The following is a 17662-nucleotide window of genomic DNA, read 5'->3' as shown; positions in this document are numbered from 1 at the left end:
ATCTTTTCGTTGCACTTATCCTGGGTATATTGTATAAAAACCTTTAAAGCGGTATTAGAGACATCTCAAACTTTATTTCTCTCAATCCCTCCTATCAGGAAGCCCCTGTATTTCCCCCAAATCCGGCAACAATACAACACCCACTGTAAATACCTTAGAAGTTTCTATTCCACCCGTTCAATACATTATTATGCAATTTACATGTTCTGAAACATTAAATACATCCAGGATTTTATCAGCCATAAATATTTATTTACATGGTCATGTATAAAATACCCCTTTATCTCGTTACATTACTTTTTTTTTTTTAACTAGACATTATAAAAACGTACCAATAATTATGAAAGTGGTAGTTATCAAGCTTGCATAAAAATTGTTTGGCAGAACTGCGTCCTTAGTAATGATTCCTATAGATCTTTACATATCATTAAATCGTCACTTTACATATTTGACTTCTCGATAATACAGTGATATCTGCAGTCTCCCCATTTCCTAAGTGCACTTATCATTGCAAGATAAAGTTGCTTCTTCTGGTAAATAGAATTTTCAGGTTTTACTTTCAATTCAAGGAAGAAAAAAAAAAAAAAAACACAAGTTCTATCAGAGGTTTATAATGAAAACTATTGCACCAAAACTGGGGTCTACAGTATGTCAGCCACCTTGCGTCACTCAGAATAACTGTCACTAAATCAAGTCCGAGACGCAATTTGTTCGCACAAGTAACAACAAACACAAACAGTATTTCAAGAAGATTATTATTTAGGAGTTAAAGAAAAAAAACTTTAAGGGCTTTACCGAAATATTTTAAATTGTGGCGTGACGAATACTATTGCAGTAGCGGAAGTGTTGTATGGAAACGGGTCTCAGTGTGATGTGCAAAACCAACTGAAAGATGTCCTCTGTCAGTATACAACAGGACTGACACATATTCATAAGTAAAGCAAAAAAGCAAGCAACTGGGCAAAACCATGCTGCACTGCAAGCGGGACAGATGTAACATGTGCAGAGAGAGTTAGATTTGCGTAGGGTGTGTCCAAACTGAAATCTGAATTGCAGTGTAAAAATAAAGCTGTCTAACATTTGTGGCCTACATGCAAAAGCAGCCGGTATTTACTCTGCACAGAAACAATATAACTGTATTTGCTCCCCTCGCATGGCAGCATGGTTTGTTCCAGACACAAAGTTGCTTGCTTTTTTTGCTTTACTTACAAATCTGAATCAGGCCCAGTTTGTGATGTTTGTGTTTGTTTGGGTGGTAACTATTAATTGCCCAACAAAATCACCCTGTAAAGGGGCTGCTTTCCTCTCAGACTGGATATCCTATGCAGATAACAGTCTATCCCCCTCATCTCCACTGTGCTTTCATGTCCTGCTCCAGGGCCCCCACTTTTTATCCTGTGCAGAAGTAATTGCTGTTAAAAACATTCCTTTAAAACAAAACTGATTACATCCACCTAGGAACCTGGAAAATTAACAGAGAAAAGGGATATTACAGGCAGTGGCGATAAGTTTCGGCTGTCCTTACATGCCAATCAGCGTGGAACAACAGGCAGAAATAGAAAATAGTTACACCGGGGATCCCGAAGTTTCAACCGGTTTATTATACGCCTGTGCCTGTCCTGATGTCATACATTGCTATAGTGGCCGCGGTGACAAGAGGATACCCTGCCCCGTAGTGCCAGACCCATATTCTGTCACCTGAGGGAAGGTGTTCATCTTGCCACGTTGGAAGGAGCACCCTTGGTCACCTTAGCGGTTTTCAAACCTGCAGTTTTAGTTGTCCGCGAGGGCCAGAGTTTGCATATCTGGGCGTGTATTACGGATCACACGTAGGTATATTTTGGCTGGATCTAGAGTAGTCCCGGGAAATTCAGGTCATGGCCAATTGTGCCATCATGAATATCTGCCCCAGGATGTTGGAAGGCTTTTCCACCGATGTGTTATAAAATCAGGAAAATATGTATAATGAAAGTTACTGTAGAGTTTGTGTTCATATGTGTGTGTATGTAAATGTAATTTATTTAATTTTGCTTATATAATATTGTGATACACACACCACAAATGTCAGTCTATTGTAGCTTTGCCTGCATTATATAAATCACGTCCACTGTATATAGGCTAATGGTACTAAAAATAAACCCTCGGGTAAGAGCACAACTATACAAAGCTGTCATTATCCAGTGATCCGCAGCAGGCGATCTTAGTGTTTGCATCCGACCGGAGATTAATCTAAATGCTCGTCCTGTGAAGTGCAAATATTCCTTAGCACCAAATGTTGAGATAAAGTCAAGTTTGTGAAGCCAAATCTCTCTTTGTAAAGCAAAATACCAACGAAAAGCAAAGAAAGCAAGATATGGCTAATAATATCAATGTACCATTTTATGTCAAGTATTTCTTCTATGAAAAGTGAAAGCTTGTTAATTATAAAAAGAAGTGCAGATCCTATTATACAGAAACCAGCTTTATAAAAATATTAAAACCTCAAAAGCAGTTTTAGGAAAAGCTATATATTGACATTGTTCCTGTTCGTAGGCACTAAAATGTAATCTTCTTTTTGTACGATATACATTTCCAAACTCAAGGACTATCCTCAACAGGTCTTCGTTCAGTCTTCAACTGGAAAGATCTAACTTCGATGTTCTCATGGTTGGTCCCAAGTGAAGGCCATCCTCACTGCTCAAAGAGGTCTACCTGACACGGAGGTCCTCAACAACCGATTTGCTTGCCACAGGTCTCCCTTACTAGCAGGTCTTTCCTGCATCATCCCTCTATGAATACGTCCAAACAAAACAGCTGTATGAGAAGATCCTGGCACAACCGCTCCCTCACCGGTGGCTGCAAGCTCAAGAGCTTTGACGCCACAAGGTCATTATTCCATGCCCTGACTAGAAGGTCCTTGTCTCATTGCCCAAGTAAACCATCCTCATTATCATCTGACATATTAGCTCTGGACTTCAGAAATCATACGGAAACCAAATCTTCTGTCCAACCTTCATGTACCTCTTCGAAGCTTAGTTATTGGGTTAAAGGTGCGTTTTGTTAGGAAAAGCCAGTGCTATAAAATTAGCGCTTTGACTTTTTTGAGCCAAGTTCCTTTTTCCCCAGAATCCTATGCAGCTCTGGTGACATGAAGTATGGTTTGGACGCAGATCCGTTATTCCTCTCTAGATCTTCGCCTGAACGTCAGAGTTGCAGCGGCAAGATGCAGGACAGAAAGAGGGAGAGGTAGGGGAGGAGAGAAAGAGAGAGAGGGAGAGAAAGAGGGAAGGAGAGAAAAGCAGAAAAATCAGTGGCAGATTTCTACACCCCATACAGGCAGAGACTCTGTGAAGCGAATAACGATGAGCGACACTTCAGCAGCTTGGCACACAAACTTTATAGCTGCAACGGTTTGAACCGCATCAAGTGTGCCAATGGTTATGGTCGCTGAGTCTGTGGGGAGAGGTGTCAAGTCTTGGAGACAGATAAAGTTCCAACCAGCCAACTTCTAACTGCCATGTTACAGGCTGTGTTTGAAAATGACATATAAGAGATGATTGGTACATTATTGGTACATTATTGGTACATTATGTGTCTCCAAGATTTGATAAATCTCCCCGTGTCTGTACATTAATTTCTTACAATTAGAGAAACCCCAAGTAAGAAGAGCATACACACTTGCTGAGAGATAAGAGGAAATGCAAATGAAGAAGCAAATCTGCATTGATGATGAGGATGTTGTTGAATGTCATAAGATTCATTTGCCCAGACCGGGACGCTTGCTAAGGTGTCATATAAGCTATAGCTTCTAGCAACGTTTTCAGTATTAACATTACTCACCTTGTATCACGTCTATAGTGTATCTGAATTCCAATGCCAAACATATGCCTTCATTAAAACGACAGACAGACAGACAGACAGACACGTTGGAGGGATTCCATCTGACAACACAATTTCCCTTCTGCCATAACTCTTGGGTAACCGTACTGTATAATGTAATGTTTGTGTAAGCACACGGGCATACTGGTATTAATGGCTGCTAGTTTTGTCAGTAAAGTGGTGTGGGGAGTGGGGGTTCCAGCAAAGTGAAGCTCAGATAAGAGGAGAACATGTGATGTGAGAGTGTTTGGGAAATACTGTAGCAATGGCCTGTCCTCAGTGATATCACAGGATGGGGGAAGAGGATGTCACTCTAAATTACAGGTGCTCCACTTCTGCAGTTCCCTCCCATCGTACAGATTACGAGTGTTCCCTTTATTTCTTATAATTGTTTTTGCATTTATTTCATGCGTTTTGTTATATCCAAAGCACTATAGTAAATCAAACGTAATACATTTGTCCAGAAATGTTTTGAGAAGAGGAGTTTAGATTTAGATTTTTATATATATATGCAATATAATCTTATACCCCTCTGTGGTAATGGCCACTGACCGACTGTAAACTCATCTGGGTTGGAGACCACCTACTGTGTGTATACAGAAATAAAGTATAACACTATGACGCTTAGGTACTCGGACATGCCCTATGATAGCTAGAATTTGGCATTAACAACAGTAGCGGGTGAGGCCCCCGTTTCTCGAGAGTCCCTTAACGGCCCAGGATTCTTTGGCCCCTTCCCAAGTTCCCTAATTTGACAACACAGCCAACCAGCTTCTGCTGTGCAGTACATATAACCTCCAGATGGGGGCAGCAGGTCCCGCATGGTCTATGCAACTAATAAACACAAATGGAGCCAAATGGATGACATGGTCCTCAGCCCAGGCCAGCTCCCAAAAGTCCATCATCCATGAGGTCCGTTGTATTCATGTAAATACTGAGCGCAGCCTCTTATGGAGTCCGGGATTACATATGCCTATATTCTCTTACTACGTGTAGTTAATACATTTTTATGGCTGATTGTGTGCTCTTTATAACTTGCTGCTATAGCTGTAACTTGATCAGGTTCTTGTTGAAAAAAAGGCACAATATATACACACACACACACACACACACACACACACACACACACCATCTTTATAAATGAATAATATTAATAATTAGTGTAGAAATTATGATCATACATTGTTGCCCAAGTCACATCACGTGCATCTGCAGTGCACTGAGTGGTGTTTTGCTGCGTCTGCAGTGCACTGAGTGGTGTTTTGCTGCGTCTGCAGTGCACTGAGTGGTGTTTTGCTGCGTCTGCAGTGCACTGAGTGGTGTTTCGCTGCGTCTGCAGTGCACTGAGTGGTGTTTCGCTGCGGGTCTGCAGTGCACTGAGTGGTGTTTCGCTGCATCTGAGGTGCACTGAGTGGTGTTTTGCTGCATCTGAGGTGCACTGAGTGGTGTTTTGCTGCATCTGAGGTGCACTGAGTGGTGTTTTGCTGCGTCTGCAGTGCACTGAGTGGTGTTTCGCTGCGTCTGCAGTGCACTGAGTGGTGTTTCGCTGCGTCTGCAGTGCACTGAGTGGTGTTTCGCTGCGTCTGCAGTGCACTGAGTGGTGTTTCGCTGCGTCTGCAGTGCACTGAGTGGTGTTTTGCTGCATCTGAGGTGCACTGAGTGGTGTTTTGCTGCGTCTGCAGTGCACTGAGTGGTGTTTCGCTGCGTCTGCAGTGCACTGAGTGGTGTTTCACTCTGTCTGCAGTGCACTGAGTGGTGTTTCGCTGCATCTGCAGTGCACTGAGTGGTGTTTCGCTGCGCCTGCAGTGCACTGAGTGGTGTTTCGCTGCGTCTGCAGTGCACTGAGTGGTGTTTCGCTGCGTCTGCAGTGCACTGAGTGGTGTTTCGCTGCGTCTGCTGTGCACTGAGTGGTGTTTCGCTGCATCTGTGATGCCAATACGAAGCAAAAGTTTGCTGCACCTCCTGGAGTGTTTCCTTTGCACTGGTTGTCTGGCGCCATAAGGCGTATAGACACTAAATGTATGAGGACATATCTGTAGGCCTGCCTACAGTAAAATACAGTATATGGAGCTGCGAGAGCCACATCCTGTTTCCGCCTGTCAAACGGGCCCCTGCGCTAGTTCTCCGCAATATATCTGCTATCTAACACAGGCAGACTTTGACAATGAGGTGAAAACTGTTTTCTGGACAATATTCTCCCCATTGAATGAAATACTTACAGAAACACAGGAACAGAGTATCGACACACATTGCGTAGACACTGAAAAAGCCGTGTGCTATGAGATAGGCTCCGATGATCACTGTCTGTGGGTAACAGTAAAAAGGACAATACTGTAAATGGAATATTACTAATGTTTTATGATTCAGACATTATAACATTGGTTTCAATTGTAATTATTATCAACACTGACTTCTACAACGCCGATATATTCCGCAGCAATTTACCGTTAGGAACAAAGTGTCATAAAGTAAGACTGAGTATTACTATTACAGTTTCCAGTATAGTGGACTGCTGCATTCTCCTGGATACAGGGTCAGCCTGCGAAGTCGCTCCTTATACTATGAGGGTGTTCCGCACACTTCCCGCAGCAAACACTCACCATCCAACACATTCTGACAAACAAAATACTGCAGGAGCGTCATAAAGCTGCGATCATAGGGAAACGCTGGAAACGCTCAACAGATGGCTGATAACAGAGGACAACAGTCTGCAGCAAGCTACACAAGCAGTGGGTATAACACGTCAATAAGCTGCAGTCCTTTCATGTTTATTCATAAACGTTACCAAATATTTCCCAGTGAATCAGATTGTATTATTAGTTTAGTGGCCATTACAGATCATATGGCTTTATAAAGGAATTGCAAATCCACTAAACGTGGCACAATTTATTATCGTTCCTGACAACTACAACTAAAGTTGTGGTTTAAAATCAATTTTATAATAAATGAATTGTCTAACCTCATTTATTTCAGCAATATTGATGATTTTAGACTCGAGTCTCACATAGTTACTCCAGTAGAATTAACTACCGTCATACAGCATTCATGAAACGGATATAGGGGGTAATTACAAGTTGATCGCAGCAGGAAATTTTTTAGCAGTTGGGCAAAACCATGTGCACTGCTGGGGAGGCAGATTTAACATGTGCAGAGAGAGTTAGATTTGGGTGGGGTGTGTTCAATCTGCAATCTAATTTGCAGTGTAAAAATAAAACAGCCAGTATTTACCCTGCACAGAAACAAAATAACCCACCCAAATCTAACTCTTTCTGCACATGTTAAATCTGCCCCCCTGCAGTGCACATGGTTTTGCCCAACTGCTAAAAAATTTCCTGCTGCGATCAACTTGGAATTACCCTCAATGTGCACTGCAGGTGGTGCAGATGTAACATGTGCAGAGAGAGTTAGATTTGGGTGGGGTGTGTTCAAACCATACTTGCCTACCCTCCCGGAATGGGCGGGAGGCTCCCGAAAATCGGGTGACCCTCCCGGCCCCCCAGAAGGGCAGACAAGTCTCCCGATTTCAGCGGTCACCCCCTGCCCGGCCGCCCACTTAGCGAGTAAAGTGGGCGGTCCGAGCAGGCGATGACGCGATTCTTGTTGAATCGCGTCATCATAGCCACGCCCCCTGCTGTATAATGCCGAGAATAGCGGCATTACACAGCGGGGGCGTGGCTTACATGACGCGATCAATCAGCCACGCCCCCGTTCCGCCTCTGGCCCGCCCCCTTCTGGACGTCACCTCACTTCCTGCCTGCCCTGATGAGCCGACCGGCTGCTCTCTCCCGGAGAGAGCAGCCCAGAAGTCGGCAAGTATGGTTCAAACTGAAATCTAAATTGCAGTGTAAAAATAAAGCAGCCAGTATTTACCCTGCACAGGAACAAAATAACCCACCCAAATCTAACTCTCTCTGCACATGTTATATCTGCCCCCCCCCCTGCAATGCACATGGTTTTGCCCAACTGCTAAAAAATTTCCTGCTGCGATCAACTTGGAATTACCCCCCATGTGCACTGCAGGTGGTGCAGATGTAACATGTGCAGAGAGAGTTAGATTTGGGTGGGGGGTGTTCAAACTGAAATCTAAATTGCAGTGTAAAAATAAAGCAGCCAGTATTTACCCTGCACAGGAACAAAATAACCCACCCAAATCTAACTCTCTCTGCACATGTTATATCTGACCCCCCTGCAGTGCACATGGTTTTGCCCAATTGCTATCAAACTTGCTGCTGCGATCAACTCAGAATTACCCCCATAGTCATTTATATTACCCCAGAGCCGGCCCTAAGCATAGGCAAACTAGGCACATGCCTAGGGCATTTGGCATGCCTAGGGGCAGAAGCTGCTTCTGCTGATTAAAATGATATGTGGCATGCCTATATTGTGTGTGTGACTGCGGCACTATCTGCATACAAATTTCATTACTAATGTGCGGTATTATGTGTATAAGGTGTACTACAGTACTTGGTGACTAAACATATCGAAAGGGCACTACTGTGTGGTCTAATGTGAATAAAGAGCAATATTGGGTGGTGTAAAGTGACTAAGGGGCACTACTGTGTGATGTAACGTGGTACTACTGTGTGATGTAACGTGGTACTACTGTGTGATGTAACGTGGGACTACTGTGTGATGTAACGTAAATAAGAGACACTTTTGCATGATATGATGTGGATAAAGTTGCAGTACTCTGTGGCGTAATTTCAACTGGGGGTATTATTGTGTGTCCATGCCCCTTCCCAGCAAAAACACTCATCGTTTTGGGCTGCGCACCGAATGTGCACACTGTTCCTATTTAAAATACAGTATAGAGGGTAGGAACACCAAAATGAGGACTACTATGGGTGAGGGGTGATGGTGCTGGGAAAGGGGTGCAGGGTCAGAGGTGGAACTAGCATTGTGCAAAGGGGCACCAGCCAAAATCTTGCCTAGGGCATCATATTGGTTAGGGCCGGCTCTGCATTACCCATATTTTACACACAACGTACAATGGCCCACATTCAGAGTTGATCGCTCGCTAGCTGCTTTTAGCAGCATTGCACACGCTAGGCCGCCGCCCTCTGGGAGTGTATCTTAGCTTAGCAGAAGTGCGAACGAAAGATTAGCAGAATTGCACAGGAATAATTTCATGCCGTTTCTGAGTAGCTCCAGACCTACTCCTATCTTGCGATGAATGCAGTCTGTTTAGTTCCTGGTTTGACATCACAAACACGCCCTGCGTTCGGCCAGCCACTCCCCTATTTCCCCAGCCACTCCTGCGTTTTTTCCTGGCACGCCTGCGTTTATTACTACACTCCCTGAAAACGCAGAGTTGCCGCCCAGAAACACCCACTTCCTGTCAATCATACTGTGAACACTCGAGCGACTGAAAAAAGTCGCTCGAGCTTGTGTAAAATAAATCTACAAAGTTTTGTGTGAAAGTACTTAGTGCATGCGCGCTGCGTACCATGGGGGTCATTCCGAGTTGTTCGCTCGCAAGCGGATTTTAGCAGATTTGCTCACGCTAAGCCGCCGCCTACTGGGAGTGAATCTTAGCATCTTAAAATTGCGAACGATGTATTCGCAATATTGCGATTACACACCTCGTAGCAGTTTCTGAGTAGCTTCAGACTTACTCGGCATCTGCGATCAGTTCAGTGCTTGTCGTTCCTGGTTTGACGTCACAAACACACCCAGCGTTCGCCCAGACACTCCTCCGTTTCTCCGGCCACTCCTGCGTTTTTTCCGGAAACGGTAGCGTTTTTTCCCACACGCCCATAAAACGGCCTGTTTCCGCCCAGTAACACCCATTTCCTGTCAATCACATTACGATCGCCAGAACGATGAAAAAGCCGTGAGTAAAATTCCTAACTGCATAGCAAATTTACTTGGCGCAGTCGCAGTGCGAACATTGCGCATGCGCATTAAGCGGAAAATCGCTGCGATGCGAAGATTTTTACCGAGCGAACAACTCGGAATGACCCCCCATGTGCATGCGCAGAATTGCCGCTTTTTCAATTGATCACTGCGCTGCAAAAAACGGCATCGAGCGATCAACTCGGAATGACCACCAAAATACAAATTATCCATCAATTCATGCGCCACCTTGTGCTTCACACCAGTACTACACCTCAGTCTTATATTGGCTGTGATGCAGGAAAACGCAAGCTGGGGGCTATTTATCAATGAGTTTCAGCTATTTAAAACTCATTGTGTATGATATATGGTGCTCCAGCCAATCAGCGCCCAACTGTCAGGTGTTTAAAAAAAAAATGACAGGAGCTGATTGGCTGATTTAATTGCGTGCAAAGTGTCCACATCTGCGATTTTTCACACGTCGCATGCATCTTGCATCTGCGGGTACGCATTTCAGAGGCTATGCCAGCAATTCACAATAGCGCAGGTGAATCCGCTCCAAAAGATTGTAATTTATTATAAGCAGGGCCGCTCTCAACAGAGACAGAAAATAATTGTTTGGATTGGGCGATAAGATTCGGATCTGCTTGTCTATTGTATATCTAAGGGCATATACAGGACATATCTCTGCTCGTCAGTCACTGCAATCTCCCATCCGCATTTATCACCTAAAAATCTAATTACTAAATATTCGTAGATTCCATCGATCTATGGGGGTCATTCCGAGTTGATCGCTAGCTGCCGTTGTTCGCTGCGTAGCGATCAGTGAAAAAAACGGCTAATCTGCGCATGCGTATGCACCGCAATGCAAACTCGCGTCGTACAGGTACGAAGTCCATTGTGGTTTTGCACTGGTTCTAGCGACGATTCCAATCGCACAGCCGATCGCAAGAAGATTGACAGGAAGTGGGAGTTTCTGGGTGTCAACTGACTGTTTTCTGGGAGTGGTTGGAAAAACGCAGGCGTGACCGGGCGTTTGCTGTGCGGGTATCTGATGTCATTACCGTGTCACTCGTCGCAGCAATCATCGCACAGGATAAGTAACTACAGGGCTGGTCTTGTTTTGCACAAAATGTGTTTGCAGGCACTCTGCTGCACAGGCATTCGCACTCCTGCAATGCAAAAATACACTCCCCCGTGGGCGGCGACTATGCGTTTGTACGGCTGCTAAAAGTAGCTAGCGAGCGATCAACTCTGAATGACCCCCAATAGGCACATGGCACAGCTCCTAGCCAGATCATTTGTTCATTTGGATGGAAACCTTAGATTTAGAGCATGTGCGTGATGAGAATGCTTCATTATAATTGTCCATCTGCAGAATGACACAGATGCCTCTTGTACGGAGTGTGTAAATATATTTATTTGCAGCAGGAAGTCCCGGATTATGTTACATGTCAGTGTAGGGAATGTGCGCTACTTACCAGGAGGGGCACCCAGTAGTAATTCAGCGAGGGAGCTTCATCAGTTATGTAAGGAATCTTTCTTGTGAAGAAGAAGAAAGCTAGGACACCTGTAGAAATAACAGGCCAGTTAGCATGTAAGTCAGGGGGTGATTTCATTTACTCGTCATTACTCTACCCCATGTAATCGCCCTCCCACCCCACCCACTGCGAAGGAGCAAGATTCTTATTTCCCCTGGCAGGAACAGGGGAGAGGATTATAGAGAGGAAGAGCCAGGTAATGAGACAATGGCCTTATGATAATGTTACACATATGAACTTCATTACCGTTGTTAGTCTCCCTTAGAAAAGCGCAATATGAATCTACGCCAGTGGCGGAACTATCACCAGTGCAAGCAGTGCCTTGCACTGGGGCCCGCCACTGTGAAGGGGCCCAAAGCCAGCGCGGAATGTAATGAGTCAAACTGACTCATTACATGCCGCCTGTCCCTGCGGGCCGCGGAGGAGGAGAGCGCACTCAGCGCAGGGACACAGCCACGCCACGGGGAGGAGGAGGGTAGGGGGACTGGAGCTGCAGCAGCGCACTGTAATTAGTGGAGGCGCTGCTGCAGCTGTCCCTCTCCTTCCATATAGGCTGTCCTCCGCCGCTGTGAATGATGGGATGCGCTTCCCTCATCATAGCGGCGGAGGGCAGCCTATGTGCAAGGAGAGGACAACTGTGTGTAATAAGGGGACGCTGTCTGCCGTTGTCTGTAAAAAGGTGGACGCTGTCTGCCGTTATGTGTAAAAAGGGGGACGCTGTCTGCCGTAATGTGTAAAAAAAGGGGACGCTGTCTGCCATAATGTGTAAAAAAAGAGGACGCTGTCTGCCGTAATGTGTAAAAAGGGGACGCTGTCTGCTGTAATGTGTAACAAGGGGGATGCTGTCTGCCGTTATGTGTAAAAAGGGGACGCTGTCTGTCGTAAGGTGTAAAAAGGGGATGCTGTCTGCCGTTATGTGTAAAAAGGGGACGCTGTCTGCCGTTATGTGTAAAAAGGGGACGCTGTCTGCCGTAAGGTGTAAAAAGTCCATGCTGTCTGCTGTAATGTGTAACGAGGGCACGCTGTCTGCTGTAATGTGTAAAAAGAGGACGCTGTCTGCCGTAATGTGTAAAAAGGGGAATCTGTCCGCCGTAAGGTGTAAAAGGGTCTCTACCTGGTGTAGTGGTGCTACTGTGCAGCGTAATTTGAATAATGGAGACTACTGTGCACCGTTATATGAATTGGTATTATTTTGTGGCCACACCCCTTCCCCATGAAGCCGTGTCCCTATATTTTTTGCGCGTGCCTACGGCGCGCACTGCCCCTGTTTTGCATGCAGGGGTGGGGCTCCGATGCAGTTTCTTGCACACAACACTAAAATGTCTGGTTACGGCACTGTTGCTAGGTATCCATTTCTCTGGCCCTGAGCAGGTCTCCCTCACCAGATCCTCTCCAGGGGTGAGGGGGTGGACTTGGACGGGATGGGGGGGGGGGGGGGGCAAAGCATTTTGTTGCACCTGGGCCCACCGCTCACTAGTTCCGCCACTGATCTACGCTACCGGTCAAAAATTATAGAACACCCCCATTTACTACAGTTTCTATTGCTATTTACACAGTAAGTTTACTGTCTCTGTACTCTGAAGGTACAGCCATAGTAACCTGTTGTATCGTACTGTACACTGCTGAACTGAAAAGTACAGAGACACATTAAGTTCTGAAATTCTTTATCAATCCCCCCCCCCCACCCACCCCAACCACCACCACCAACCCCTCATCCACCCCATCTGGGGTTTCTGGCAGTTTACTAACCCCATAATCAATTGTACATGAACTTGCTACTTACCAATTGAACCGGCAACAAAAATCTTCCCTAGAAAGAGCAAGAAATCTGTTACTTTGTCCAGAACAGCGACCCTGTGAAAATACAGGTAACACGCGTAAAGTTTCTCAGCAATCAGTATTACACTGCATGCAATTCTCAGGCGTCTGATCTGGCATTGTATAATAGGAGAAATGTGATATCGTCCTGGTGATGCCAGCACCCGCTGCTGGAGATGACAGGAACTGCAGCTGGCCCTGACTGATAGATTACTAATACTGGAAGATGCCAGCACCCCCTGCTGGAAATCACAGGAACTGCAGCTGGCCCTGACTGATAGATTACTAATACTGGAAGATGCCAGCACACCATGCTGGAGATCACAGGAACTGCAGCTGGCCCTGACTGATAGATTACTAATACTGGAAGATGCCAGCACCCCCTGCTGGAAATCACAGGAACTGCAGCTGGCCCTGACTGATAGATTACTAATGCTGGGAGATGTAAGCACACCATGCTGGAGATCACAGGAACTGCAGCTGGCTCTGACTGATAGATTACTAATACTGGAAGATGCCAGCACACCATGCTGGAAATCACAGGAACTGCAGCTGGCCCTGACTGATAGATTACTAATACTGGAGGATGCCAGCACACCATGCTGGAGATCACAGGAACTGCAGCTGGCCCTGACTGATAGATTACTAATACTGGAAGATGCCAGCACACCATGCTGGAGATCACAGGAACTGCAGCTGGCCCTGACAGATTATCAATGCTGGGAAATGTCAGCACCCCCTGCTGAGGATCACAGGAACTGCAGCTGGTCCTGACTGATAGATAACCAATGCTGGGAGATGCCAGCACCAGAGGCGGAACTAGCGGCAGTGCAGGCAGTGCCTTGCACTGGGGCCCGCCACTGTGAAGGGGCCCAAAGCCAGAGCGGCATGTAATGAGTCAAACTGACTCATTACATGCCGCCTGGCTCCCGCTGTGTGCCGCCGCCAAGGAGAGGATGCGCACCGGCTACGGGGGGAGGGGGGGGCTGGAGGAGGGAGCCGCAGCAGCGCTGTGTAATTGGTAGAAGCGCTGCTGCTGCTGGCTCTCTCCTTTACCATAGGCTGCCCTCCGCCGCTGTGACTGTTGGGATGCGCATCGTATACCGTAATGTGTAATAAATGGGACGCTGTCTGCCGTAATGTGCAAAAAATGGGACGCTGTCTGCCGTAATGTGTAAAAATGGGACGCTGTCTGCCGTAATGTGTAATAAATGGGACGCTGTCTGCCGTAATGTGCAAAAAATGGGACGCTGTCTGCCGTAATGTGTAATAAATGGGATGCTGTCCGCCGTAATGTGCAAAAAAATGGGACGCTTTCTGCCGTAATGTGCAAAAAATGGGACGCTGTCTGCCGTAATGTGTAATAAAGGGACGCTGTCTGCCGTAATGTGTAAAAATGGGACACTGTCTGCCGTAATGTGTAATAAATGGGACGCTGTCTGCCGTAATGTGCAAAAAATGGGACGCTGTCTGCCGTAATGTGTAATAAATGGGACGCTGTCTGCCGTAATGTGAAAAAAATGGGACGCTGTCTGCCGTAATGTGTAATAAATGGGATGCTGTCTGCCGTAATGTGCAAAAAATGGGACGCTGTCTGCCGTAATGTGTAATAAATGGGATGCTGTCTGCCGTAATGTGCAAAAAATGGGACGCTGTCTGCCGTAATGTGTAATAAGGGGACGCTGTCTGCCGTAATGTGTAAAAATGGGACGCTGTCTGCCGTAATGTGTAATAAATGGGACGCTGTCTGCCGTAATGTGCAAAAAATGGGACGCTGTCTGCCGTAATGTGTAATAAATGGGATGCTGTCTGCCGTAATGTGCAAAAAATGGGACGCTCTCTGCCGTAATGTGCAAAAAATGGGACGCTGTCTGCCGTAATGTGTAATAAATGGGACGCTGTCTGCCGTAATGTGCAAAAAATGGGACGCTGTCTGCCGTAATGTGTAATAAGGGGACGCTGTCTGCTGTAATGTGTAAAAATGGGACGCTGTCTGCCATTATGTGTAATAAATGGGACGCTGTCTGCCGTAATGTGTAATAAATGGAACGCTGTCTGCCGTAATGTGCAAAAAATGGGACGCTGTTTGCCATAATGTGTAAAAAATGGGATGCTGTCTGCCGTAATGTGTAATAAATGGGACGCTGTCTGCCGTAATGTGTAATAAATGGGGCGCTGTCTGCCGTAATGTGCAAAAAATGGGACGCTGTCTGCCGTAATGTGTAATAAATGGGATGCTGTCTGCCGTAATGTGCAAAAAATGGGACGCTGTCTGCCGTAATGTGTAATAAGGGGACGCTGTCAGCCGTAATGTGCAAAAAATGGGACGCTGTCTGCCGTAATGTGTAATAAATGGGATGCTGTCTACCGTAATGTGCAAAAAATGGGACGCTGTCTGCCGTAATGTGTAATAAATGGGACGCTGTCTGCCGTAATGTGCAAAAAATGGGACGCTGTCTGCCGTAATGTGTAAAAATGGGACGCTGTCTGCCGTAATGTGTAATAAATGGGACGCTGTCTGCCGTAATGTGCAAAAAATGGGACGCTGTCTGCCGTAATGTGTAATAAATGGGATGCTGTCCACCGTAATGTGCAAAAAAATGGGACGCTTTCTGCCGTAATGTGCAAAAAATGGGACGCTGTCTGCCGTAATGTGTAATAAATGGGACGCTGTCTGCCGTAATGTGCAAAAAATGGGACGCTGTCAGCCGTAATGTGTAATAAGGGGACGCTGTCTGCTGTAATGTGTAAAAATGGGACGCTGTCTGCCATAATGTGTAATAAATGGGATGCTGTCTGCCGTAATGTGTAATAAATGGGACACTGTCTGCCGTAATGTGCAAAAAATGGGACGCTGTCTGCCGTAATGTGTAATAAATGGGACGCTGTCTGCCGTAATGTGCAAAAAATGGGACGCTGTCTGCCGTAATGTGTAATAAAGGGACGCTGTCTGCCGTAATGTGTAAAAATGGGACACTGTCTGCCGTAATGTGTAATAAATGGGACGCTGTCTGCCGTAATGTGCAAAAAATGGGACGCTGTCTGCCGTAATGTGTAATAAATGGGACGCTGTCTGCCGTAATGTGAAAAAAATGGGACGCTGTCTGCCGTAATGTGTAATAAATGGGATGCTGTCTGCCGTAATGTGCAAAAAATGGGACGCTGTCTGCCGTAATGTGTAATAAATGGGACGCTGTCTGCCGTAATGTGCAAAAAATGGGACGCTGTCTGCCGTAATGTGTAATAAGGGGACGCTGTCTGCCGTAATGTGTAAAAATGGGACGCTGTCTGCCGTAATGTGTAATAAATGGGACGCTGTCTGCCGTAATGTGCAAAAAATGGGACGCTGTCTGCCGTAATGTGTAATAAATGGGATGCTGTCTGCCGTAATGTGCAAAAAATGGGACGCTCTCTGCCGTAATGTGCAAAAAATGGGACGCTGTCTGCCGTAATGTGTAATAAATGGGACGCTGTCTGCCGTAATGTGCAAAAAATGGGACGCTGTCTGCCGTAATGTGTAATAAGGGGACGCTGTCTGCTGTAATGTGTAAAAATGGGACGCTGTCTGCCATTATGTGTAATAAATGGGACGCTGTCTGCCGTAATGTGTAATAAATGGAACGCTGTCTGCCGTAATGTGCAAAAAATGGGACGCTGTCTGCCGTAATGTGTAATAAATGGGACGCTGTCTGCCGTAATGTGCAAAAAATGGGACGCTGTCTGCCGTAATGTGTAATAAGGGGACGCTGTCTGCCGTAATGTGTAAAAATGGGACACTGTCTGCCGTAATGTGTAATAAATGGGACGCTGTCTGCCGTAATGTGCAAAAAATGGGACGCTGTCTGCCGTAATGTGTAATAAATGGGACGCTGTCTGCCGTAATGTGAACAAAATGGGACGCTGTCTGCCGTAATGTGTAATAAATGGGATGCTGTCTGCCGTAATGTGCAAAAAATGGGACGCTGTCTGCCGTAATGTGTAATAAATGGGACGCTGTCTGCCGTAATGTGCAAAAAATGGGACGCTGTCTGCCGTAATGTGTAATAAGGGGACGCTGTCTGCCGTAATGTGTAAAAATGGGACGCTGTCTGCCGTAATGTGTAATAAATGGGATGCTGTCTGCCGTAATGTGCAAAAAATGGGACGCTGTCTGCTGTAATGTGCAAAAAATGGGACGCTGTCTGCCGTAATGTGTAATAAATGGGACGCTGTCTGCCGTAATGTGCATAAAATGGGACGCTGTCTGCCGTAATGTGTAATAAGGGGACGCTGTCTGCCGTAATGTGTAAAAATGGGACGCTGTCTGTCGTAATGTGTAATAAATGGGACGCTGTCTGCCGTAATGTGTAAAAATGGGACGCTGTCTGCCGTAATGTGTAAAAATGGGACGCTGTCTGCTGTAATGTGTAATAAATGGGACGCTGTCTGCCGTAATGTGCAAAAAATGGGACGCTGTCTGCCGTAATGTGTAATAAATGGGATGCTGTCTGCCGTAATGTGCAAAAAATGGGACGCTGTCTGCCGTAATGTGTAATAAATGGGACGCTGTCTGCCGTAATGTGCAAAAAATGGGACGCTGTCTGCCGTAATGTGTAATAAGGGGACGCTGT

At 45.9% G+C, this 17662-nt stretch overlaps 1 protein-coding gene across 1 annotated transcript in view; it reads right to left on the bottom strand.

Moving 5' to 3' along the window:
- Positions 1 to 221: 221 nt before the first annotated feature.
- SLC44A5 (solute carrier family 44 member 5) overlaps positions 222 to 17662 on the bottom strand; it is a 105421-nt gene continuing 87980 nt past the window's right edge. The window contains exons 19-22 of the mRNA XM_063939061.1: positions 13018 to 13088; positions 11175 to 11263; positions 6078 to 6162; positions 222 to 3176 (exon numbers count right to left, since the gene is read on the bottom strand). Coding sequence (XP_063795131.1) covers positions 3064 to 3176; positions 6078 to 6162; positions 11175 to 11263; positions 13018 to 13088 — 358 coding nt within the window. The 3' untranslated portion in view covers positions 222 to 3063. The remainder of the gene's footprint in view (positions 3177 to 6077; positions 6163 to 11174; positions 11264 to 13017; positions 13089 to 17662) is intronic.

This window comes from Pseudophryne corroboree, chromosome 9, assembly GCF_028390025.1.
Source record: "Pseudophryne corroboree isolate aPseCor3 chromosome 9, aPseCor3.hap2, whole genome shotgun sequence".
Taxonomy (NCBI): Eukaryota; Metazoa; Chordata; class Amphibia; order Anura; family Myobatrachidae; genus Pseudophryne; species Pseudophryne corroboree.
Note: the sequence above shows the minus strand (reverse complement) of the source record. Positions and strands in the feature narration are given on the sequence as shown.